A 27,500-nucleotide genomic window follows, 5' to 3' on the forward strand; every position below is an offset into this window, starting at 1 on the left:
CTGGAATTGGAGTTACTTAGACAGAACCCTGATCACCCCATGTGGGATGAAAGTGTGTACATGTGGACACGCGCGTGTGTCCACACACACACCATCTTCATTTCCCAGCCCACACACCGAGGTTTGATGTAATCTTTGCAATTCCTCAACTGCTTTCTAAATACAGCTCCTCAGTAACCATGGAGGGGTCAACGGTTACTACAGTAAGTATCCCACAATGCTTTGCATATATCCAGAATTTCTGACAGCAAAGTGTAAAATCTGAACATGTGTGACAAATATCAACTGTCTAGTTTACTGATAGGTGGTCTATTTGTTTCAATACTAGTAATTGAGGTGGCTAGAAAACATATACAGCCCCAGCTTAAATTATCAACTGCTATAATCAATTCCCAATGGTAATCTCTCCTCTCAAATTTAACAGCAGTTAAAGAGTCCACCAAAAAAGCACCACATTATTATCTTTAGATTCAAAAGCTCCTTGACTAGGACTGATATGGGTTTTTAAAGGTCAATACAATACAGAGATTTTTGAAGCTACCAACAGCTGATATGTCATGCTAATATTCAATGTCTTAAAATTTTACCATTGTCATGTGGAAAAAGGCCAAAAAGTGCAAGGATTCAGTGTTTCCCCCAGATTATTAAGATTGTCAGTAATTATAGTTAATTAAGTAATCATATTTGGTGGAGCTGGTTTCAAATGTCGTTTGTCTGATGAAGAGCAGGAAGCTCAGAACACTTCCCCCTCCCTCCCTCCCACACACACCCAAATTAAGTCAACAATAAAATTCTGGATACTTGCTGATTAACGCTGATTACCATTAACGCACACAGTACTACCAAGGGCGTAGCTCTAGGTTTATTAGATACAGAAAACTTACAGAAAAGTTTTGCATAACCAAAGGTGAACCCAACTGGATTTGGCGACGCAAAATACAACCAATGCTCGACAACATCGACTCATCTTTCAAATCATTCCTGAACTTTCACATTACTTGAGTTGAAAATATGAATTCACCTCTGAATTCATATTTGAATGAGATTGACTATTGGCACAAAATATCAGCAGCTTCAAGCCAAAAAATGATAGCATCAGCCTTCGACCCACTTCAATTCAACTTCAGTCTGACATTTAGAGAGGGTGATAACAAAACTAACAATTAATTTTTTTGATTGGTACCTGATGATGAAGCTGAAACAATAATTTGTTTCACTACTCGTTACTGGGCAAAGCAATGACAATGCGTTACACTGGCTGTATTGACACAGTTACAGGCAGAGTTTGAAGGGTTAAGATGGCAGCCGCTCAACAGTTTAGCATCTCACTCACCTGTAGCCCAGAAGCCTTCGGTACCAACGCACTCTTTTCACCCTCCCTCTCTTCTCTTCCTCTCTTCCATTTATCGCTCTTATCATCCTGCAAGTTCTCTCGCTTTTTCTCCTGCTGTTATCCTCTCCCTCGAAAAACCCCCAATGGGGATTGCATCGACCAACAGCTACTTCCACACGCACACACATACACACAGCCCGGGTCAGGTAATTATGCCAATCATTGTGACAGGCAAAGGAGACCTGACACCAGACATCTGAGCTCTGTACTCTGTACTCTGTGTGTGCGTGTGTGTGTGTGTGTGTGTGTGTAGGTAGGTGTGTGTGTGTGTGTGTATTTGCGTTTGTACTATCTATTATGAGGACCAAATATTCTCACAAGCATAGAAAGGATAGAGAAAAATCCTCTAGCCAATGGATGGTCCTCACAACTATAGGGATACAGACGTACGTGTGTGCATGTGTGTGTGTGTGTGTGTGTGCGTGTGTGTGAGCAGTGGTGTCCAATGAACGCCACCAATGAACGCCACCAGATCTACAACCCCCCCCCCCCTCTCCATTAGAATCAAGGCATTAAGCAGATTTACAAGAACAGACAGCAGACTAAATCGGCATCATTGTATCAGTATCATAGGAATGCTAGTTATACATGTTAAAGGGACACCTTTTTACTTTACAAACTTTCTCTTTTTCCCCTCTATCCTTCTCTCCATCCATCTCTATTCTCTCTCCTCTGTCTCCCTCTGTCTCTCTCCCCCCCCCCCCCCCCCTTCTTTCCCTTACAGGTGAATCTGGTCTATTTTTAGAGCGTTACGTAAGCGATAACCTGGCAAGGACAACCTGAGAAGCAGCATACACACATATACACAAGCACATGCACTCATGCTTGGATGCACACACACACAATTATCAGTCCTACGAAGTAAGCCTTTCATGTATTAAGCTGCATTCTAGACCAATATGAGTTTTCTACGGATACGGATGCCAATATTTCTTTTTTTAATTGCCGATATTTTGAGCCAGTAGTCAATATCTTTACAGCATTAGACCATGGGACACCAAAACTCTCAATTAAAACCAAGGATAACATAATAATAATAATGATAACTAGAAATAACCGCCTCGCGGTTGTATGCCTCCGCCAATAACTAACTTCTAAACTTGATGAATCCACAGCAAGTAGAGCTTAATGTATTTTTATTACATTTAACATTTAATGTTTATAAAAATATTTTTTCTCATTACAACTTGAATATTTAGTTAAATGCAGAGTAGTGGAATGATAAGACCAAGAAAAATATTAATAAAATTATAATATTAATATATTATATTAATAAAAATATATGATTATTTAAATTTTTTTAATGAAATTGCACGTTTAAACAACATTGTATGAATTTATTTGATTTGCACCATCATTTTTTTCTGTCAAACCAACAACAATTGAAGAATATTCAAACAAAAAGTGTTTGATACTAACTCTAAAATATCAACTAATGATTACATCACCAATCATGAGAATGGGACGGACGTGAGGTCACAGTGACCTTGACCTTTGACCACCAAAACCTAATCAGTTCATCCTTGAGTCCAAGTGGAAGTTTGTGCCAAATTTGAAGAAATTCCCTCAAGGCGTTGAGATATCGCGTTCACGAGAATGGGACGTACAGCCGTACGTACGGACAGACGGACGTACGGCAACCCGAAAACATAATGCCTCCGGCCACGGCTATCGCCGGCGTGGAGGTATAATAAAACATGTTCATGCATAATGGTGTGGAATCCCATCAAAACATCACATTAGACTCAGCAGCGTCATTTACATGGAGCTCCAACAGCAGTGTTGACAGTCAGGGACACTCCAATTACTGGAAGACTCTGTCTCATTCTTTCGTTGCTCTCGTTCTGTTTCTCTCTCTTTCTTGCCTCTATCTCCTCCCCGTCTTTTTCTTTCTCATCCCCGTTTCTCTCTCTCCTTTTTCTCTCTCCCCGTCTATCTCTATCTGGGTCAGTGTGTTCAGCAGCTTGATCGTTGCCGCTGGTGACACAGCATGCCCAGTTTGAGTGTGTGTGTGTGTGTGTGTGTGTGAGAGAGACAGAGAGAGAGAGGGAGAGAGAGAGAAGGGGAGAGAGAGAGAGAGAGAGAGAGAGAGAGAGAGAGAGAGAGACGTGCCTATGTCTCTAGACGGCTGCTTTCAGTGCCCAAGGTAATGGGGTTTGACAGATACAGCTTGATCAGCACGCGCACGCGCACGCGCACGCGCACGCACACACACACACACACACACACACACACACACACTTTGTAAGACAGGAGCTGGAAGGGAGTTAGAATCTCATCTATCATTGGTTGTCATTTCTCTGATAGCGCGTGCGCACACACACACAATTGCAGAATAACATTCACACAGAATAACATTCACCCATACATGCATACAAGAAAGAAAGAAAGAAAGAAAGAAAGAAAGAAAGAAAGAAAGATGAAAATGGAAACAAGGGAGGATGTTAGAAAGGAAGGCAGCAGAGAAATAAAGGAACAAAAAAGGAAAGGAAGTGTTTCAGAAAACGTGAGTAAAAGTGAGGAAGTAAGCAAAGGAGGAAGAATAGAGCAAACGTTACCACATAAAGGAAGAAAAGGTGCTGGAACTTACTGAGAGAAGGACAGAAGGACAAGGAGGAAAGAAATGGGCAAAATAAGGAAATGAGAGAGAAAGGGTGGAAAGATGCATAGAAAGAAGAGAGGAGGCAGCACATGAAATTCAATCTAGTATCTGGTCAGCTAACTATCACTGTTTTGCTAACACATCTGAATGCACAGTATCTAACGTTAGATGGCTAGTAGCTAGTAGTGGTTGATTGATATTGGTTTATGCCTTAAGATTCTTCTTCTACTACCTTATCAGACTATTCACTGTTACATACTGAATGGACCTAAAGCCAAACTACAACTATCTTTTTCATGTATCCCTCTCTCTCTGCTTTCGAGCCTGGTTGTTATCATTATTTGTACACAGCTAACTCTCCAATATGTCCTCCAAGATGGTGTCAAATATAGTTTAGTAGGCACATCATGATGAATAGTATATATAGTATATCTTATAGTATTTATTTTTCTCTAACACCAGTGTATTGAAAATGCACATACGGAACAACTGGAAAATCTGAAAAAAAACTGTGACCGGTATCATACTATATATCATAATAGTATTGCAATTAGACTGTAACATTAACACTGTGTGTGTGTGTGTGTGTGTGTGTGTGTGTGTGTGTGTGTGTGTGTGTGTGTGTGTACAGTACTGTTGCTACTAGATTCAGCCTGTCTGACCCCAACACACACAATCACACACACACATACACACACACACACAGGAACATGACTGCACACATACAAAAACAGACAATAGCAGGAAGAAATCAACACACTACTAACACACACACACACACAGAGATATACACACAGTTAGTATAGTGAGCAATATTTCTTGTTTGTGTGGTAACTTACTGACGTTCTACACAAAACAATCTCTTATCAGCACACCCTATACAATAGTCATTCACACAAACACACACACACACACACACACACACACACAGACCAGTTCTAATAGGGGAGATGGGGAATGTGTGTGTATGTGTGTATGTGTGTAGGTGGCAGGGTGGGGAGGGTGGGGTTGTCATGGCAACCCCACTTGAACTTCCTTCCCACTTTTATCTGAGCATACAGCATTCCTCTCTGTCCGTCTTCCTCTGTCTGTCTGTATGTTAACCTCTCCCTGTGTGTGTGTGTGTGTGTGTGTGTGTGTGTGTGTGCGTGTGTGTGTGTGTCACTCAGAGTGCGAGAGGAGGTGTTTTATACAACCTGTAAATTATATAGTATACGTTATTGACACATTCATTAATGGCATGTTAATACATACATTTATCATTTACATATTGTATCACAACTGTCAAGAAATTAAATGAATTATTTATGATCGCATTAGTTAACAATTTGTTAACTGTAAAGTGATCGCAAATGTATAGGCTATATATACAGAGAGTCTATATGTAGTGATATGTATTCCTGTATATTAATTATCCTTGAAGAATACAGTGAGTTTGATTCTGGACTGTTTCATGCTGCTGGTTTATAAGTATAAGATGTTTAATTACAGGAGAAATCAGTGTCTCTCTCTGACAGGGAGTGGGTGTGTGAGAGCAGCTGCAGTCAGTGCACTATCAACTCTTATTAGATCACTCTCTTCACGCGCATTCACACACACACACACACACACACATGCACACACACAAATTAACATGCAGGCACTCCTGGACAACGACACACTGTTCTTGTGAATGCAAGCGCAATGTGACCGTGAACACACAGATGCACACTCAAACGCGCACGCACACGCACACACACACACACACACACACACACACACACACACACACACACACACGCGCGCGCGCACGCGCGGTCATGAAAAACACAGAGACACAGATACTGCACACAGGTACTGTACACACATATGCACACGCAAACATACATGCAATGTAAACAAAATCAGTTTCACAGAGAAGTAAGCATTGAAAGAGGACAGGAATATAGAGTATACTCAACTATAGAGTTAAGTAGAGAGAAGTAGAAGAGAGTGGAGCAGTGGTTCTCAACCTGCGGGTCAGGACCCCCCAGGGGGTCGCGAGATGATTTATGGGATAAGAAAAAACATTTCTACTATACAAATATATAATGATGTCTATTTTCTTCTGTTTTTTCTCTATTTTTTGATTATTTTTAGAGGATACTTTTCAGCTTCTATGCCTCCTCTGATAATTAATCTAATGAAACAATGAGCAGGCATCGTTTGTTTTAAGGGGTCACAAACCAAAAAGGTTGAGAACCACTGGAGCAGAGGACAGTAGAAAAGAGCAGAGGCCTGTATTACAGGACAGTAGAGAACAGTAGAAAACAATAGAGGATATAGCTTCTTTTAATATCTCAATATATGAGATGATCATAAAGATTACACCAAGAAAATTGGACACAAGTAAAACATTTGTACGTGTGTGTGTGTGTGTGTGTGTGTGGCGCGCGCGCGTGTGTGTGCGTGTGTCTATGAATGTGTGTGTATCCGGTATTGAAGCTGGAGACAGGAAGCCTGACTCTTTCCCTCTGACCTTCCTCCCTCTATTTATAATCACACACACACACACACAAATACAGAGAGAGAGAGACAGACAGATCTACTCTGTTCATAACACCCATAACAATTTTCCCTTCTCTTGTTTATGTGATCTCTCTCTCTCAATGCAATCACTATGTCTCTCTCTCTTTCTCTCAATTCAACTGCTTCACTGGCATGACAGGACAGAAGCCTATGTTGCCACAGAGCATCAATTGATTGAATCTTAATCAATATTAACAGTTGACTGATAGTAATTGTTATTGCAATGAATTATGTTATTATTATTAATTTGCATGAACTGAATCTCTCCATATCTCTGTGTCTGTTGAAGAATTCAGGACAGAACATCTGCTCTCTGGCACTGTCCTTCACTAGGCAAGGTGAAGGTCTGAGTGTGTGTGCGTGTGTGTGTGTGAGCGAGAGAGAGAGAGAGAGAGAGAGAGAGAGAGAGAGAGAGAGAGAGAGAGAGAGAGAGAGAGAGAGAGCATGCCCTTCGCTTCACTTCTCCACTGGCCTACATTACTTTTCCTCAGGGGGTGGACGAGGAGAGAAAGAGAGAGAGGAGGTGGCGAAAAAGGAGAGGAGGGCAAGCAAGATGGAGAGAGAGACAGAGAGAGAGAGAGAGGCAAGAGACGATGAGTGAGAGATGGAGGGATGAAAGGAATGACTAGGAGTGAGAGAGAAAGGGGAGGATGGAGGACAAGAGGACAAGTGGAGAGAGAGGAATACGGAGGATTGAGAGAGAGAGAGAGGCGAAGGAGAGAGAGTATCTGTAGGCAGTCTTGGCGTTGCCCCAAGGCCTTGGCTTCTCTCCTCCTCCTCCTCTCTCTCTCTCTCTCTTTCTCTCCTACTCACTCTTTTCCCTTCTCCGCCTCATCCTCATTTCCCTCTGTACTCATTTCTTTCATCCCTCCATCCACCCACTCTTTCTTCTCTCTCCCTCCTTCCTCCTACTTTTGTGTCTGACTCAGTTCAAATTCATTCATTCATTCTCCGTACCCCCCCGACTCCTACTCTGTGTCATGTGGGGGGCTGGAGCCTATCCCAGCATGCACTGGGTGGAAGGCAGGGAAACACCTTTGGTTTACACTTCTGAATAATCTCTCCCCATGTTATGTCCCACTCCAATATCCTGTTTCAACAGGAAATACATCACATTAAGGAAGCAAGATGCTCTCAAAGTGCCGTTTCATTGTGACTTTAAACTCACCACAGAAGAAGACTGAGGTGTTTAGGATGTTGGAGAGAGAGGAGAGAATAGCTCAAGGGTTGGACTGCGCTGCTGCTCCTGTGTGTGTGTGTGTGTGTGTGTGTGTGTGTGTGTGTGTGTGTGTGTGTGTGTGTGTGTGTGTGTGTGTGTGTGCGTCTTTTCTGTAAATATTTAGAATATGATGGCATGTTCAACTCTGCTGCACTTTTTTGTGTCATTCTTTTTAAAAAATATCTTTTTATTTAGCCTATTTCTTCTATTTATTCTACCACTTGCCCTCTAAAAATCAGCATCAGCCCTTTAAAAACCCCATATCAGTCAACTTCTAATTTCTATCATATCAGGTGATATTTAGTGACAAACAGTGCTGCCTCATTAACAGTTTCTCTCTCTCTATCTCTTTATCTCACTATCTCTCTCTCTCCATCAGCATAGTCAGCAGTGTATCTTTTCCATGACTCCCACTCAGAAAACCCACTCTGTTTTTATAAATAGAAAACAAAGAGAGAGAGAGAGAGAGAGAGAGAGAGAAACTGTATCATTTCACTCACACACACACTGATACAAAGAGCGATCTCTATCTTGATGGTTTGGCAAGTTGAAATGAACTGAAATGAATATCACTCTATAAAGCATGCTTATAGAGAAAGAAAGAAAGAAAGAAAGAAAGAAAGAAAGAAAGCTTTTGATGTTTTTTTGTGAAACATCTCAACAAAATACTGAAATACTGAAATTCAAACTGAAATATAAAAATTCACCGCCACTCATATTCACACACACAAACCACATATTACGTGCACACACACAAACCACTGTACAAACCAGCTATTTCAGAGAAAAAAAAGAAAAAAATGAAAACCACAGTGGTAGATTAAAGGGAAGGTTGTGGATTTTTATGAGCCTTTCTTATTGATCATGAACCAAGCTCCCTCTTTGCGCAACCAAAAAGTTCACACTTCAGTTTTTATTTCTGGGAGAGCAATGCCAATACAAGTCAATGGGGTATGAACTACTGTCACTTGGCAAGGCTGGATCAATAATAAATGTTGAAGTTTTCTTTTCGTGTCCAGAAACCAACCCAGAATAGAGTAAGAAGAGTGATGTGTGTAGTGCTTGTCTGTCCTCTCTAGCCACAAACACACACATACACACACACACACACACACCCTGACCAACAGGCCTCTGCCCTGGCTCACAAAACAACAAGAACAGGAAGCCTCTCTCTGCCATAGAAGTGCAACACATAGATAGGACACATCCTGGGCCATCACAGGTTGTTTGGATCGCAGGTCGTAGAGTACAAACATTTGATTCCATTTTGTGAATCTTTTTTCCAGTATTTTTTTTTAAATCCAAGCCGAGTCTCTGAAAGTTTGGTTTGGGTACTGTGATGAATGCATTTAAACCAGTTATGTAAGTTTCAAAAATACTGTTAAGCACTTAAAGCATGCTAAGCCGAAGCCAGACTACAACGCTGTTTAAATCTTACCCAACAAGTTCAGACTAAACGACTGGTCTGCTTGCCGTCCCATCGGGGAGCTGCTCACACTAGGCGACAGGGCAAAGATGGGGGCGTCACACACAACAGATGGGCGTCTCACACATACTACCCGACTCTGTCATTCAAAAACATTCTCCCATTCTTCAGTTCACTGTATATGCAGTTACAAAATAGCTGTTCTGTCGCAGAAGCAACAGTTTACATCTGCATTACAAATGTATCTTGAAGTGACATTATTACAAGGATAATACTGATGAGGAATTTTGCATGAGACTTCTTTCACTTCATTTGTACTTATGTGGATTGATCCAGGCATATTGCTACTTATGTGCCTTTTTATGTTATATGAGATGTATTCCTCCAAATAAAACAGTATAGCAACTTATCAAGAGCAAGTGGAGTTGGGAATCTTACTGACAAACTATCTACGTGAGTGGGTGTTGCTATTGTTAAACATGACCTCTTCTGGTTCCTTCTCCTTTTCTTCCCACTTCCCACTCCCATTGGCTGTTGCCACGGTCACTGTCAGAGTCCAGTCTTGGTGAGCCTTGGACCACTTCACACTGCACAAGCTCGACCAGACTCGGCCCGACAAAATCAAACATGTTTGAATGAACTCTTATAACTCTTGATATCTGATAGCCAGCAGTTATTCATGCTTGGAAAGCCTAGCATAACAAAATGAACTGAGGGCAAACCATCTGGACCGAGGCTCATATTCAGCTATTTCTTCTTAACAGGTACGAAGACCAGAGAAGATAAATTACAGCAAAGAGCACAGTTATCAAAGTTACAGGGATTGCAATCAGATTTGTTTTGACACTCCCACACTCCCCGGCTGCCAAATCTTTAACCTGGTGGGATGACAGTTTACCAAAACTCTGTCCAAGAAACAAGCTACTTGTCAAATAAACAAGCTACTTGTGAGTCCATGTGACTTTTGTTTACAATACCTGGTTTGCTTTTAAATAGGCAGTGTGCGCCTAAACGAACAAAATACAAAAACACAACAAAGTAACTTTAAGTAAACTTTTCCAATATGGCAGCGGTTTTCAAACCTGATCCTCGGGACCAAGAGTCCTGCTGGTTTTCTATCTATTCTAGCCATCTAATCAGGGACTATTTTACACCTGGGATGCAAAGTGAATGCAATTAACTTCAATTAACTACCCAGCAGGATAGAAAACTGGCAGTACTCTCGGTCCCAAGGACCTGGATTGAAAACCACTGCACTGCGGTTCAGCCCATAGAAAACAAACTGTAGGTGTGATCACACCCAAAGTGTTTGGTCTCCTTCTAGTCTGCATGTCACTGTCATCATGTGTTGATGTTTTGACTGGACTGACTGACATGGACAGACAGATTAAGAAATGAACACCATTATGTATGCAAACACACACACACACACACAGATCTGTGGAGTATCACGCCACAGCAATGATGATATACTGTAAGTCTATGCTACAATCAGTTAATACATGTAAAGAACCTCTGCCTGGATGTGGGAGTGATACTACCCTCTCTCTCCCTCACACACTCTCTCTCTTTGTCTCTCTCTCTCTCTCTCATCTTTCTCTGACACCTCCATAATTACACAGTCTGCCTGTGTGTGTGTGTGTGTGTGTGTGTGTGTGTGTGTGTGTGTGTGAGCGAGCGTGTAATGTGGGGGAGGCATCAGATTCACGCTGTTCCTCTGTATCTGACCTTTTCCGCTTAGAATAGACACACGGAGAGAAGACAGCAGAGCGAATGAGAAACAGATAGAGAAAGAGAAAGCGAGAGAGAAAGAGAGAGCGAAGGGAAAGTGAATAAAAAGAGAGGAGGAGGGAAGGAAAAAGTAAGGCAGAGAGAAAAAGAAAGAGAGGCAAATGGAGAGTTTTGTCAGTGAAGGAGATGCAAATACAGAGAATATAAAAGAAAAATGGGAAAGGAAGGAAGGAGACAGAGTATGAGAAAGGAGAGAGGAAGAAAAGAGAGGAAAAGAAAGTGATCACATCAATATACTGTCCAAAACTAAAGATCAATAATAATAATTGCCAATAACAACATCGTATTTATGTTATCATAATAAACAGAGACATTAGGAGAGAGAGTTAGAGAAAGAGAGATAGGTGTACTGTTTCTCTAACCTGGGGCTACAGCTGCCTAATAGAATTAATCATTTACTAACGACTCTCATCTAACCTGAGCAATTAGTACACACACACACACACACACACACACACACAGAAAGAGAGAGAGCGAGAGAAAGAGGCTGTCTCACTAATTATAGCGTGTCTCTGCAGCTGAGGTCTGCTAAGTCGTGTGTGTGTGTGTGTGTGTGTGTGTGTGTGTGTGCACGCATCTGTGTGTGTCACAGCAAGAATGAGAAAGGGCGAAGGAGACATAGAACCAGACACAAAAAGAGAAAAATTAAAAGACAAATAATGTTATTGTTAGTAAATTATGTTATTATGTAAGTATATAGACCCGTTTTAATAAGAGTGTGTGTGTGTGTGTGTGTGTGTGTGTGTGTGTGTGTGTCTGTGAGACAGGGCATTAGGTTTGAGTGGAGACTCATCTCTCTGAGTGCTGAGAGATGATCAGTGCTCCGTAATCCTACCTGCAGTGACACAACCACACAAACACAAACACACACACACACACACAAGAGACACTTAAAAAAGGCCTGAGTTAATCCATGCAGTGCATAAATGTGTATGATCAAGTGTGTGTGTGTGTGTGTGTGTGTGTGTATTCAACATGAGCACATGGAGCTGTAACAGTAGTATATCAGTAGTAACAGGTGTGTGTATGTGTGTGTGTGTGTGTGTGTGTGTGTGTGTGTGTGTGTGTGTAGTAAGTGTTGTAGTAAAGAAAAAGATAGAAAGACAAGGAAGAAAGCACAACAGAAACCTATAAAAAGGGAGAGAGGCAGTTGTGACCGGTAGAGAGACATAGATGGATAGATGGAGAAAGAGACAGAGAGAGAGAGAGAGAGAGAGAGAGAGAGAGAGAGAGAGAGATGCAGTGATGGAGCTGTGATGAGGTGTCACCTCAGCAGTCAACCCCATAGGTTCATTATCACCCTGGATGAGACAGATGGACAGAGGGAGGGAGAAAGGGAGAGAGAGAGAGAGAGAAAGAGAGAGAGAGAGAGAGGGAGAGAGCGAGCGGAGATCCATGCTCCAGCAACAAGAAAAGAGTTGCTACCTTAAATGTAAAAATGCACAGTAGAATAGGAAGGCGCAACACTCTCAAAGTCCAAAAATAGATCTCTATTTATAAGTTAAGCCATGAAGTTTCAGTCTAGACAACCTTTATCAGACCAAAAACAGTTTGCCAGTTTGCCAGTCACCCAGTTATCCAGCCAGTCAGCGAGTCCACCAGTCAGCCAATCATCCAGCCAATCAGCCAGTCTGCTAGCCAGTTGGGAGATGATCTCACTAACCATTAGGCCATCCTACTAACAGCTACCAAGGCAGTACAGTCGCCCAAGCAGTCAGTCAGGCAGTCAGCGAGTCAGTCTGTAAATGTGCCTGGTTCCATCCTGGCTAACCCTGGTTTCAATGAGGAATGCTAACAATGTTAACAAGCCATTTTAGGGCAACTAAAGGATACTGCTGCATTCACATCACATGGGAATAACCGTCAGAATGACTTGACGGTTCAAAGCAACGGCAGGTTTTCTACAGTTGTTCCTGATCAGCTTTTTCACACTTAGTGGGTGACACACATCTGAGTTCATGTTTTACAGAAAACCAATCATTGCAATGTCAACCACAAACACTGTCATGGCATGTTAAGAGTTGTGATCACAATAAGTAGTATTTATCACCTGAAAGCTGATTTACTAGAACATTTAGTAGATTCGTATAAACCATCGTTTCCATACGATGCGAATGCAGCATGAGTGTAGAAACTAGGGTTCAACCAATACAAGTTTTTGAAGGCGGATACTGCTACTGAAATTTTTGAGATCTGTCTATCTATCTTCATGACAAAAAGTAGGGGATTCAGTGTTTCCCCCTGAATTTTATTTAGCATGAAAACGCCTCTTAAAAAGCATTTAAATCATGGGGGCACTAAAAATCTCCATTGAAACCTAGGATGATAATCACAATAACTTGATAAATTCTACAATAAATAGGCTACTGTATGTAATCAAATGAACTGCATCATATTCATCATATCAGAGCTGGACAATAGAGTGGCTGACATACGATTTTTAATAAAAGGCTACTGTCAGCCCCATATATCAGTCTAAACCTTGTAGAAACCTTATTTCACAATGTGACAAGTGTCTGATGGAGAAAAAATAAAACTACAACTACAACACGTCAAGGTTTCTCTTTAACAAGGTTCCTCTTTTTCATTATATTACACAAGGAAGATCTACTCCTCTCTTCCCTCTCTCTTCTCTTTTGCCTTTTGCCCTCTTTTTGCAGCTCCATTTCCAAGCAGGAAAAGCCTCTTACAGCCAGCCAGACGACTAATAAGGAGCGGCTCCTGTCAGCCAATCCCCCTTAATGCCTCAACACACTGCATTATGGGCAAAATGACCCAGACACACACACTCACGCTCTCAAACACTCCTGAAAAGGCTAGGAAAGGAGAGAGAGAGAGGGAGAGGGGGGGGGGCAGAGAGCGGGAGAGAGGATTCTTTTACATGTGGAAGTGCATGGATGTTTGTTCGTTGTGTGTGTAGAGAGAAAAAGTGACAGAAAGAGAAAAAAACAGGATAGAGAAGAAGAGAGAGTGGAGGATAGAGTAGGAGAGAGTGAGTTAGCTGTGTAATCTGACTACTGCTCCTAAAACAGACATCCTCGTTCCTCTCCTTCTTAGCAGAAATGATTGATGCACACACACACACACACACACACACCACCAGCCAACTGGAACAGCGTTATTCAGGGAAGGAAGGGGAGGATGTACTACCGGCTCTGTCTATCTGTCTGTGTGTGTGTGTGTGTGTGTAAGCGTGTGTGTGAGAGTGAGTGAGTCAGAGTAGCAGTGAAACACGCCACATCACCATCATTACGCTTTACACACACTCATACACACTCACACACACACGCTATCCGACACATTCAGGTTCCAACATGTTTGACTGTGCCAGTTGAACAGAAAAGCAACATCCACCCCCTCACAATCACAGCATCAGAGTCCTGTGCAGACGACCTATCTCCAGTTTCACCTCATCATTGCTATAACTGGCGAGTGACTTTGTACACCACATGTTTAATGATCATGGGACTGCGGAAAACACATGAAAATGCATTGACAATTATTAATAAAACATATTCTTGCATACTTGCGTGGAATCCGATTAGCATTAGAATCAATTCAAGTCAAGGCTTTCTCATAGACAACCAGTGCAGTATTGATGAATTCTACAATAAATAAGTAATCAAACTGCATCATATTCATCATATCAGAGGTGGACGACACTGACTGAGTATATAATTTTTAAAAAGGCCAATCAGCCCCATATAAAGCACACACAAACTGATGCCGGACTAATCCTAGTATCTACACTTTCTCTACGTATTAACCTATCATGTCATTTAAATTAGCCCTGCTTCCATTCTCTCTCTCTCTCTCTCTCTCTTACTCTCTCTCTCTCTCTCTCGAACAGAGTGTCATAAATATGCATGGATATCTGTTCATCCGTTTTGAGGATGAGAGCAGAGAGAAAATTGTGTCAGTGAGCCTTGTATTTCATCAACAATTGGACTCTGATCGTCTGCTTAAAAATTCATGAGTGTCTTTAACGGCCCAGACTCCCGAGCCAAGCGTTCCACTGAATCTCACACAGGCTGCACTATAAAAGCCAACTCAAACACTGCGTGTAAAACATCAGGGAGCTGCTCTTTCTATAAAATAGAGTGTCCAGGTGAATCCAGGTGAAAGCTCTGGTCCCTTGCTGATTTCATCTATTAAATCCACTTCAGTCATGAAGGGGACATGGAGATAAAGGGGAGGAGACAGCTTAAAGAAGATTTTTATGCCATCAGACAAACAAGGCAGCAGAAAACACGAATGATGCCGGTCTGGGCCAGTCAGTAACAAATATGTCACCTTGTGGTTGTATATTATTGTTTGTGACAATTGTGGAATAACTGAAGAGGAGCAATCACTCAGTGGACCAGACCGCTGAAATGCTCATTTATTTAATCATTCACACATTACAAGACAATAAAAGAAGTATTGATAGTACACAAGTGTGCGGTATTGTACTGCGCTGCAACGTGTTGCTTTGTATTGTACACCTACTGTAACCAGCTCTACTACTGTAACAGGTAGAGGTTCCAAAATCTGAAAAATCTTTCTTCCCTTAGGCTGTTCATCACAGTTGACCTCTGTACATTGTTTATAGAAAACAACTGGAGGCTCCGATCACCTGGTTAAAAATTCATGAGTGTCTTTCAGAGTCCCACGCTCCCAAGCAGAGCATTCCAGTGAATGTAATACAAGCTATAGTACAAATAAAATATGATGTAGTGAATGATGTATATTAAGTATGTATATGACGTAGTATAGGATGTATATGATGTGTATATATAGCCTACTGTATATACAGTATGTAGTATGTACTGTATATATGATGTAGTGTGGTATATGACATGTCTATGGTATGTAAATGGTATGGGATGTAACAGTAATGTTATGTAAAGCCCTTTGAGACTTGACTGTAATAAAGACCTATTAAAGATAAACAAGACTAGACTACACTCGACTAAATCCCAACTCATAAATGTCTCTCTACTGTGTGCTTTTATTTGCATGGTTTCATTTGAAGAGAAAACATTTTGTAGGAAAAAGTCTTCAGACACATAATGACCCAAAACTAAACTATACCAATCCATCATCAAGTCCACTTTTTGGGTTTGATTCCCTGCAATACAGGAGAAATCCCTGCTGGTAGACTGGTGAGTTGTTCAACAAAGCTGACCCTGGTTCAGCATCAATAGGCAACAGCTGAGGCTCTGATCGCACTGTTGGAAGTATATCAGAGACCTCAAATGCCTTATTCTTTCACTGGAAGAGAGTCTTGGGCTTTTTCCAAAGCCATACCAGTAACCAGGCTTGTTATATTTGAGGGCCTGTTAGGTTTCATCCCTGCACCTACAGTAGTGTGTCAGTCCTGCATTGTGTAATTGTCTTGTAATGTGTCAGCACCAACCTCTCGCCATTTCATCATGTCGTCATCACCAACTACTCTTTATGAGCAGCTGCAATGTAACCCAATTTCCCCTCGGGGATCAATAAAGTATTTCTGATTCTGATTCTGATTCTGATTTCTCATACTTTCTCTCTTTCCCTCACTCCCGCCTCCATTTTTCCCCTCACACTCCCTCCTTCTATCACACCTCGCAGCAGGCCTTTGATTTCAACAACAAATCCTAAATTCTGTCTGTCCTACATTTCCACGTCTCTCTCCATCTCCAACATTTGCCCTTGTCCGCTTTCTACCTCTGTTTCCCTATTTCCCTCTCTCTCCCTGTCTCTTTCATCCCTCCCTCCATCCTCTCTCTCCCCTCTGTCTTTTGTCCTAATTGAAGGCTGAATAAAGCGCTTTATATTCCGGCAGCATCAGATGATGAAAGGCCTTTGATCACTGTTTACCCCTGCAGGTGGTACACGGCGGTGGCAACACAAGACACCTTTATCTGTCTTTTTATGTTCTTTCTGTCTGTCTTCCTCTTTTTCTATTTAGCTCTCCTCTCTCTTTCTCTCTTTGTTTCCACTGTCTTTCTTTCCATCCCTATACCGTCTCTCAAGCTGTCCCAATCTCTCTCTGAGGGCATGTAAACCAGTGAACACTGGACTGTGGCATGACAAGCGCTGTTGTTGTGATCTGTTGTGTGTGAAGTGGGCTGTAAATAGTGGAAGGATAATGTTACGACATCCTGTCCTGTGGCTGTTTGTTTCTGCACTGTTTCCCAAGGTGGTGATGATATCTCAACACAACACGATAAGCTGGGTGATGAAATGACCAATTTCTTTCTTTGCATTTTCCCTCTCGGACAAACAGGTTATATAGGCATCTCACGAGAGGGGTCAGAGGTCAGGGGCAGCAGGCAGGGGTTCAGGTAGGGTTCAAGTTTTACCGTTGGCATTTTTGCAGTACCACCAACCCCTTTTCATCATTTGCATCTTCCTTAAGCAAATCATAAAAGCACCAAATACTAATTCTGTCATAGCTTTAGAAACATATGAAAGTGTTTAATAAGTTTGGCATAGGCCTACACACTGAGTTTGTATTGAATTCCTGCTTTCTCTTGACATTCTGACAAACGGTATGCGGTCCATTGGACTTGCACAATGGATCATCAGGGTGGCTTTTAAATATGTAATATGTAACATGTTGATTTTCATTGGTTTGGCAGGCTATGACAGCAGTGATGTGACTATGTCACAGTAATCACAGTCCCGCTAAGTTTATGAATAGGTTGAAATGACCAAGATGCAGATTTTGCACACCATAGAGTTGTTACCGCTGAGTTTTATGAATAAGGGACACCGTCTTTAACCAGCAGGCTGCTCTGCTGCCCTGCTGAATGACTGACATACTGGCTGACAGTCTGGCTGACAGTCTGGCTGACTGGACATCCTGCTGGTTGGTTGGGTGGCTGGCTGATTGACTAGCTAACTCTCTAGATGGCTAAGCCAATAAATTAATAAATGAATTGCTGACCAACTGGCTGACTGCCTGGAAAAACAACACACTGACTGACTGACTCACTCACTTACTGATTGACTGGCTAGCTGGCTGGCTGACTGACTAGTCGATGACTAGCTGGCTTGCTGACTAACTGTTTGGCTGGCTGGTTGGCTGGATGGACACATTGGACACACACACACACACACACAGTGGCTGTCTTTCTCACTGAGGAAAGATTGTCATGCAACGGCTGAGACGTCTAAGAATAGATAAAAAGAGGGACACTATTCTGGGAACACACACACATAGACACACACACACACAAAGTGTGACAAATGTCTGGCAGATAAGTTACACATGCCTTACGCTGCTATAAACACATAATACCGCAACCCCACAGACACAAACACACACACTGCCTTTGATGTTCAGCATCATTTCTCAACTCTTTCATATTGCCACATATGGTAATTCACTTCTTGGCACTGGCCACTTCAAAGCTATGTAAACTACCTTCTTACTTCCCATCTCCCTTGACCAGTTAATACCATTTCCTCCACATGGCCAATTCTAAGAAGAGGAAAAAGTACATATTATGTCAAAATAATTCACTCCAGCATTTGGACATACCACAGGAAATTCTACTGTTACGTTTACATTACATTTTCATTTTAGGTATTTAGCTGCTGTCCTTATCCAAGGAAGTCACAGGTCAAAGCTACAACACCATGACAAGGCAGGTAGCAAATATTCCTGTGTCCCCTACAATGATCAATGATGAGGTGCTAGGAAAGGATAAGGCCCAATACACTCCTGTCTCTATTTTTTAGATCCCACCAAATTCCATTCAAAAATATGGCAATTTACCATTTTTATGTTTTATGTTACCTTGCTTATCAGCAAACATACATAAGCATGACATAAGAGCTTTTACAAATTGTGAGGGTCTTCTGGAAAATTTGGCATACATACAATACACTAAGCAGCACTTAATTTTAATAAAATGTCAACGTTTATAACTGGCTCACCAAATATTCACACAATCTTCTTCCACCAAAATACACTGTGGGGGACAGCAGCAAACAGTGTGAACGAATTCGAAAGTTGAGATTTTACTTAAATTTAGTCCTATATTTTCTTAAAAATAAGGTAAATACAAAAGGATGATGGAGAAAAGGTCGTTTTTTTTATTGAATAGAAATACACTAAAATACAGCCATACAGTCAATGTTTGTTGGCCAAACAGTTTTAACATGGAAGCTGAGTAGAAGACAGTTATCAAAAGCTGTGACAGTGTGATATTTCACCTTATTTTCATCAACTGATGTGAAATCCACATTACACTTAACATGAGTCTACAGCTATAAAGATGGACTTTCTGTCCCATTGCGAGAGGTTTGACCGTGTTGTTGGAATATGGCGGTTTTAGATAAATTGTTCCTTTGCTGTGCCACAGTGCACAAAACAGACAACAAACAAGTCATTTAAAGCTATTGATTTGACCTGCATAGGCAGATCATTTCCAATAGAGAGGCAGACACACACACACAGACAGAGCCACAGACAGACAGACAGACAGACAGACAGACAGGAAAAAACACACATTGCCTACAGTGGCCGTCTGACTACCAAAATTGCTGTGTGTGTGTGTGTGTGTGTGTGTGTGTGTGTGTGTGTGTATGTATGTGTGTGTTGGTCTCTGGCCAGTTTTCACTATCAACAGCAGCTGCCAGTCGCACCAGGGTGTCAGGCTGCTGCTGGCATTCACACACACACACACACACACACACACACACACACACACTGCCTGAAAATCAATAGTGTTTCTCCCCCTCCCCCTTCACACGCTCCCACACAACAGGCAGACATGACCACAGAGAAATACACACACACACATACACACACTGTTGCGTATGCACAAATGTATTTAACCAACACTGAAATGGGCTGCAAAGCTGCAGCTTTGTGTAATTCAGTGACATAGTGAGATAGTGATGTGGCTAGTGGCTATACCATACCCTGGACTTGGGCTACAAGACCATGTGTGTATGAGAATTTAGCTGTCAAAATAACAAAATAACCCCACGATATCATCTCTCTCTCTCTCTCTCTCTCTCTCTCTCTCTATCATCTCTATCTCTCTATCTGTGTGTGTGTGTGTGTGTGTGTGTGTGTGTGTGTGTGTGTGTGTGTTGCATTGCCAGTGTTTATAATCTTGCGGTTTAGCTAGCTTACATGCAATTCTCACAATACACAAACCAACTCCCATAAAATGTAGTTACCCTCAAATACAGAAATTCACACAAACAGCCATGCAAATATCAACCAAACTGGCCTGTCACCAAAATATGCAAATAAAAACAAACAGCCAAATAAACACATAAACATGTCCTTCTCTGGCCCATATCCTGTCCCAACATCCTCCCCATTCTCCACTCACCTATACGAGGTCTGTTTTCTGAAAGCCAGTCCTCTTAATTTCTCCTCCAGCGTCTCTTGCTCCATGTCGGGCAGGCTGCTGAACGTGTCGCTGCAGCAGCCCACGGCAGCCTCCTCCGAACCGGCCCCGGACTCCGAGTCGCCCCCGTCGGCTCCTAGAGAGGCCAAACGCCCGCTGAATCCCCCGGCTGCGGGGCTGCTGCGGTCCTTCGCCAGGGGGTCCATGCCGGTCGGTCCGCACTCTCTCGCCCCGCACTGGACCCCCTCTCCCCGGCTTGTGAGGGCACACACACGCCGGTGGTGGAGAGGGAATTTGGGGGGAAATAAAAGATGGAAGTTAACGTTTTAAGCGGCTTGAACGCTTCAGTTTTTGACCGTTGAGATTTTTGACCGTTGACCGCCGTTTGTTGCCGCAGCCAGGGCAGCACGCGCAGCCGCCCGGACGACCGACCTATACCTCGCGAGCCCTGACCAACTGGGAGCGAGCTGCGTCAAGCTGCCAGAGGTAAGACCGAATGTAAGGCAGTCTAGCCGTCAAAATAAAAGGTTGCGGAAATAATGTCCAAATATGTAACAAGCGGTTTAGAAAATGACCTGATATCTGAAAAAAGCGACGTGGGTGTAGCGCCATTCAGTAACATTATAAAAGTGAATGGTCTGAAAAGTTAAGTTGTATCTTGAGAAGCGTTAACCTGAAGGGGCTGGAGCCTATCCCCCATGCATTGGGCAGAGGGCAGGGAAACACCCTGGACAGGTTGCCAGTCCAGCACAGGGAGAAAACACAGAGATAAACTCACATCTGTAGTGCAATTTATGAGTCCAGCCCACCTGACTTGCATGTGGACCACCTGCTACCTGTTTTTGGAGCAGCTGGGGGAAACCCAGGAACATGCAGACTGACTCCACACAGAAAGGACCAGGTCTGGGAATCAAACCCAGGACCTTAACTGTTGCTGTGAGGTGCTTTGTTAGCAAGCTTAGGAAGGCAAGTAGGCCTATTAATGTTCACAAGCAACTTCTAGGCACTAGCCTCACAACAGTAGTTGTTGTGTAGCCTAACTCAGACTGTAAACTGACCAGATATGATGGTTAGCTAGCCAGCAAGCTGACATTATCCAAACACAAGACGGATCAGCTATCAGTGAGAAAATGATCAGATCCCAGTCAAAAACAGCACAGAGATAAATCATGTCTATTCTATAATGTTGACATGCAGTCATAAATTTAGACACGCAATCTGCTGTTCATAGATGTTGCCAAGAACTGTGTACCTCCAATATGGCCGCCAGAGGTGTGCATTACGTCACCCTCTACAGGGCGTAATTTATTACAGATTTGTTTAAACTTTAGTGTTTTTGTATTGCTCAAAAAACGTTGCAACGCCCTCGCGAATAACGCTTTTATTTTGAAAGCCATGACCGGAAGTCGTCTATCTGATTTTGGTTGGTTTGACACCGGTTTGCAAATGGCAACACAGAGCGAGCTGCGACGGGGGCGGCGACAATAAACATGTTCGGTGGAGAGACCAGCGGCGACAACGGGCTGCAGTATCTATCTATCTATCTATCTATCTATCTATCTATCTATCTATCTATCTATCCGTCCATCCATCCATCCGGCCCATGGGACGAGGAGTGGGGTATTGTGGGATATTCCCACTCCTCCTCCTTTCTGCAGCATCATCAGTCAGAAAGTAGGGCAGAGGGGGGGCGAGCACAAACGCGCGCGCATACACACGCGCACACACGCACACACGCACACGCATACAATCTCTCAAAACACAGTATTTCTCTCTCTAACTTTCAGACTCTAAGGACACACACACACACACACACACACACAGAGTCCATGCTGTGTTTGTTGATAGGTACAGTGTCCAGGCAGCCTGCCAGTTCCATCATGTTGATAATATTCAGTCTTTTTCCTCTTATTCAGTTTAGTTCCTATATGTCTTACGTTGCAGTGGGTCTGCCTATCAGCCTATTGTAGTTTGTAATGCATTTGTGACTGTGAGAAGCTTCTTCCTTAGTGGGTATGTGGAGTTGAACCAGTCAAGATGAACATCACCCACAAATTAAACTTTTTCTATTCAGCAAATTCCATCAAGATAGTGAGTATCAGCACTGCAAATAGCAGCAGCCCTCAAGAACCTGAGCTGATTATAATGTGACATAATTGTTTAAAATTTTCTGAAAGATGTCAAATGCAAACATACTCAATATTGGTACAAAATATCAGTTATCAGCAGATTCAATCCAAAAATATCAATATAGACCATCAAATAATCCATATCTGTCAAACCCCTAATTTAAAATAGAATAGATGAAACATGCAAGCCAAATGGTTTTGAATTCTCTCAGCAGCACAGGCTATTTGGCAGCAGAAATGCGTTTTATACAAAGTGAGCAACAACACACAGCACATTGTCTACCTATCAGGTTTTCTGTCAGTAAGCCCTTGTGTCTGGATTCCAAGGGAATACCCGGAAAAAAATGAATACTAGTTTTTGAAATTCATCTATTAGCACTGTAACCGAATGCAGAGACGAAGACACATTTCTCTGTCGAGGTGAGGATCATAAAAACATCTCACAACATCTTGAAATCTGATGAGGATCAGATCAGGACACCTGGGCAGAAAATAACGCAGAAACACTTGAAAGGCACGATGAAAGGAATCCCCCATTAATAATTCACAGGTAATTGTGCCTTAAAAACCCCTGCAATAGGGAATCAAAGTGAGAAATCAGATCCCTGCTCCCTGATCTGTTTACTGACCAGCGTTGCATCACACTTTCGAGAACATCCATATCAGTTTCTATTGATTTTATGACAAATGCAAAGCGACACTATCGGCACCGTGTTGGACTTCCCTCTTCCCCCTTTACTCTGAGCCTGCTGGTCTGTTATGATGCTGTGGGATTGTGCATTGTCTTGCGCTGCCACAGAGATGCACGCTAATTATTTAGAGGTGTCGTTTGCAATCAGTTGCTGATCTATTTTCAGATCCTTGTCATGCTACAGGAGACAGAAGCGTCTCTCTGGGCCAGCATGTCAACCATGAGACTCCGCTCAGCAAATCCCATCTGGACATTTCTCCCCTAATGGAATTTGGCCGTAACTCAATTTGCAGTTTGCAGGAAAACAGTTCGAAGGCTCACACAACTGATGATGGTGTACCGGCCGAAACATTTTCTGCTGTGTACTTTTAGCACTTTACGGAAATACATGTCGGTCCTTCTGGCATCAGTTGGCCTCTTTTGGATTTTTCTGCCTTTTTCTATTAGTGTGAGAGTTCCTGTTGGATTTTTAAAGGCTCACACACTGTACACACATATCCGAGACAGTCAAGACTTTGACATACGCATACACACACACACACACACACACAGCATGGGTGCCGAATAAGATTCCTCAAAGATGCCATGAGTTCTAGATTTTACTGTATGATAAATATTTGCTAAAATATTTCTGTTGTGTTGATTTGAAACAACTGTCCGTAATATAAATAGCCATTTATACAATTTGCAGTGAAAGACTCCTAACCACTCTTCACTGTCACATCAAGAATAGAAAATCAGACCAAGAGAGGATAAAAAACAAAGAAAATGGCCAGTAGTGCAGCCATCATTCCCCTTCCAAAAGATAAATCTGGTTTTCAGAGGAGAAAAGAAAGAAAGGAAAGAGAGGATTGGTATGAAAATGCACATACTTTGCTCAAGTATCTAATTTTTAGAAATGTTTGTCCAATCGTCTTGCTGTAAAGGCTGGAAGAAACTACATTTTGACTCATTAAAATGATCATAATGTGTGGATAAGTGTGTGAATAAACTCCCCAGATTGCCTCCTATTGGACGACTGCATCTGTGTCTTTTCTGTCACCAATCACAGTTGCTGGTCCCCCCCCCCCCAGCTGATCTGGACCAGTCCTCCAAGCCAATCAGAAAGCTTTCTTGCAGTAACTGGATTGGCACTGACCTCACTGCATCCTCACTGCATCTGGAGACAGACTTTAAGAAACATAATTCTGAGTGGCTAGATAGGACGAATCATGGGCAAAACCAGGGACAAGTGCCTCAAAAAGCTTTGTATTGTACAAACTGAAGAGAAAAAAAGAAAGGGAAAAGAGGGAAAGAAAAGCCAGACTGCTAATTACACATTTTTGAATTTACACTCCACAGACAGGTGAGCTCAAGTGTGATGGCAGTTTGCTTTCAGCTAGAAATGAAAAAGATGAACTGGTCTCTCTGCAGTAACATGATTTGTCGCCTGCATCATATTAACGACTATTCATTAACTGATGCCAGATAAACGCCTGATCAAGTATTATCTCGGCATCTGAAACTTCTTCTATGTAGGTTAATTATACACTTCATTACACAATAAATGTCCCCTCTTTTGTATTATCTTTTAAAATATCTGTTAAAATTATTTGATAAAACATAACACACACACACACATATATACTTTTTCAGGTAACTGAGACAAGAGCTACCAGGAACCGAATGTTCGATTTGATTCTCCCTGACCTTTGACCTACAGTATTACATCATTATAAACATGCTCTAGTTTGTATGTTGATACAGCTTAAGGCAGCTGAGATTTGTGTATGCCTGCCAGTATTTGAATAGAGACATTTGAATGAAAATTATCCGAGCAGTGTGTATGTACAGTATCTCTGGCGGAGGGAGAATCACATTGAACACAGTTCCTGGTAGCTATTTGTCGCATTTACCACTAATTGACTTCCACAGTCCACTGAAGACAGACCACACAGTCGCAAGCAATATGCTTTTACTAAGGAAAATACTTTATTCATTTGAAAGCAAAAAGGACAGAAAGCCTAGTTCAGGCTGGCTTTACACAGGAGCAACATCAAAATAAAATCTGACTTGGAGGGGTGGGAATGTTACCAAGCCGCTCTCTAAAAGTCTATGAATCTGGGGTTTTTTTTCTGTTCATCTTGTGTCAATCCAGCCGTAAGACATGTTCCTATAGTGCCTGTGAGAGAGAGACGAACATTTCCCATGATCTCTCCTATAGAGTCCTTACAGAAGCAGCAGTGAGGAATGTGCTTTTGGCTTTTCAACACCAAGAAACACCATAGAACTAAGACTTTAATCAATGCATCATAACAACATATAGATTTGACAATAAATCCTTTTGATCTCCTCACTGCTTTAAGCAAACTCACTAGGACTAGATACACACAAGGAAGTAAAATCTCATATTCTATAGGTGAGAACCTACACTTGCTTGTGTTGATAGTAGTAATGTTCACTTTAAATTCAATTTAGAGAGCAGACTTGACTCAAAACACAAATGATTGAAAATGTTTTGGCATGAGAAAGTTTCCCTATCCAACCTATGAAGAAACTACAGAGAATGAATTGTTTACCAAATGGATGACAGTGTCTATTTACAACTTGAAAGGACAGAATTGAAAGTGAACCAGTGTTAAACAGGTCCATAACACACACACACACATACACACACATACATGAGAGCATGTTTCAGTAAAGCTCAGAAATGTCAAACATCCATCTGTAATACACATTAAATGGATAGTTTATATTTTTTTTAAAGCCATGATGTGTTATTAACAAAATAAACCCAACAGACAGTCAGGAGAAACTGTGAAGCTAAGGCATTGTACGTTCATAATTTATCAACAAACACAGCATCCCCAAACAACTCTGACTGAATTATGGATGGGTATATAAACTACAGATCCCAACACATTTAGACTCCCTCTTTATTAACAACTCATATTTACAAAAATAGATATTTTTCTTTTTCTGGGAGGATTTCTTTTTTGGCAGATGCTGAAAGATAGATAAAGACTCTATTTTAGGACATAAAGGGATATTTCTGAAAATACACTCTGGGGGCTGAAAGCCAAAGTGTGCAAAGGCTGAATCACTAAAAGCCACAACACACTTAGTGCAGAAAGTGGATTTTGTCACTAATTATAACCAGGGCTTCATCACACTTTTCAAAATTTGGATGCAGGTTTTGCCATTCATACTGATTTTATGAAGAAAAGGCAACATCATGGGAACAGTATTGGATTTCCCGATTCCCACACTTGACTGTTAGACTGTTATGATGCTATATGTTGCCTTACACTGTCATAGCAATGCATTCTGAGGTGTCGTTTCCCATCAACCACCTCTTCAAGAGTCTGATTAAGAATGGCCCATGCTTTTATATTCTTAAAAGTGGATGAGAGCAAGCTGACCGAACACAGTCAATGTTTGCAGAGCCCCTTAACATACTTTTGTTGACCAAAAATAATCACAGTATCACAGGAAACCAAATCTCAAAGACAGACTCCTGACTTGCACACAGTGGCCGTCATGTGAGAGGAGAGAATCCCTCAGACTGAGCTGAGGCAAACGGCTGAAGTGAAGCTGCCAGGGTTCCTACAGCGTCTCATAGGGATGGGGCGATATATCGGAATTCAATATATCGCGATACAAAAATGTGACGATACGTATCATGGGGCAGAAAAATGAATTGTGATATTAGCTCCATGTTATTCTGCTGTAGGAATCACAAATGAGACATTTGACCATCACAGTTTCACAAGCTCTCCATTGAAATGATATTATTTACACTTTGTAATGAGATTTTTAAATTGTTTATATTCTTGCAAGCCAATGCCAGACAGATTTGAATCATATCAGGACATAAGCATGTCGTCCCATCCCTAACAAATCACACATATCCACACCATCATATGTCAGATGACATTGGCTCTACAGCTACGTAAATTCGGTGGTGCTACATTATGTGGATCAGGACTGACCATTCATATTTTCCCATGAACTTCCTGAACTTTTAAAAATCTGTAAATAATCAAATACATTTTTCAGTATTTTTTCAGACCTTCCAGACGCACGTAGGAACCCTGAGCTAATAACGTAAAAAAAGAAAGTACTCGAAAACAACAGATGACGAAAACACAGACAATATATAAAAGAGTACAGTAAAATAAAAACACAAAAAATATCAACACAAAATACGTATCAAAATGGGATGTATGCATTACTGGAATGGAATAAAAACATTATTTAAAAATAAAAAGAAATACAACTACAAAGAGCAATAATTTTTGAAAAAGGTTCTATAAATACAAAGGTCCTCCATGCTCTTACGCTCGTCAGTGTCCTGTAAAAAGCCTCCCATCTCCCACTTGAAT

At 41.7% G+C, this 27,500-nt stretch overlaps 2 protein-coding genes across 2 annotated transcripts in view; both read right to left on the bottom strand.

Annotated features, from left to right (window-relative positions):
* Positions 1-20,522, bottom strand: part of dgki (diacylglycerol kinase, iota) — a 64,815-nt gene extending 44,293 nt beyond the window's left edge. The window contains exon 1 of the mRNA XM_071542396.1: positions 20,299-20,522. Coding sequence (XP_071398497.1) covers positions 20,299-20,522 — 224 coding nt within the window. The remainder of the gene's footprint in view (positions 1-20,298) is intronic.
* Positions 20,523-25,092: 4,570 nt separating this feature from the next.
* LOC139663684 (cyclic AMP-responsive element-binding protein 3-like protein 2) overlaps positions 25,093-27,500 on the bottom strand; it is a 6,234-nt gene continuing 3,826 nt past the window's right edge. Inside the window, exon 7 of the mRNA XM_071542398.1 lies at positions 25,093-27,500. This exon is cut by the window's right edge and continues 435 nt beyond it. The gene's annotated coding sequence lies outside the window, so the exon portion shown is untranslated.

The sequence above is a fragment of the Centroberyx affinis genome, unplaced genomic scaffold, assembly GCF_046629955.1.
Source record: "Centroberyx affinis isolate AG114_WGS23_722 - 3 ecotype Tasmania unplaced genomic scaffold, CSIRO-AGI_Caff_v1 ptg004088l_1, whole genome shotgun sequence".
NCBI lineage: Eukaryota > Metazoa > Chordata > Actinopteri > Beryciformes > Berycidae > Centroberyx > Centroberyx affinis.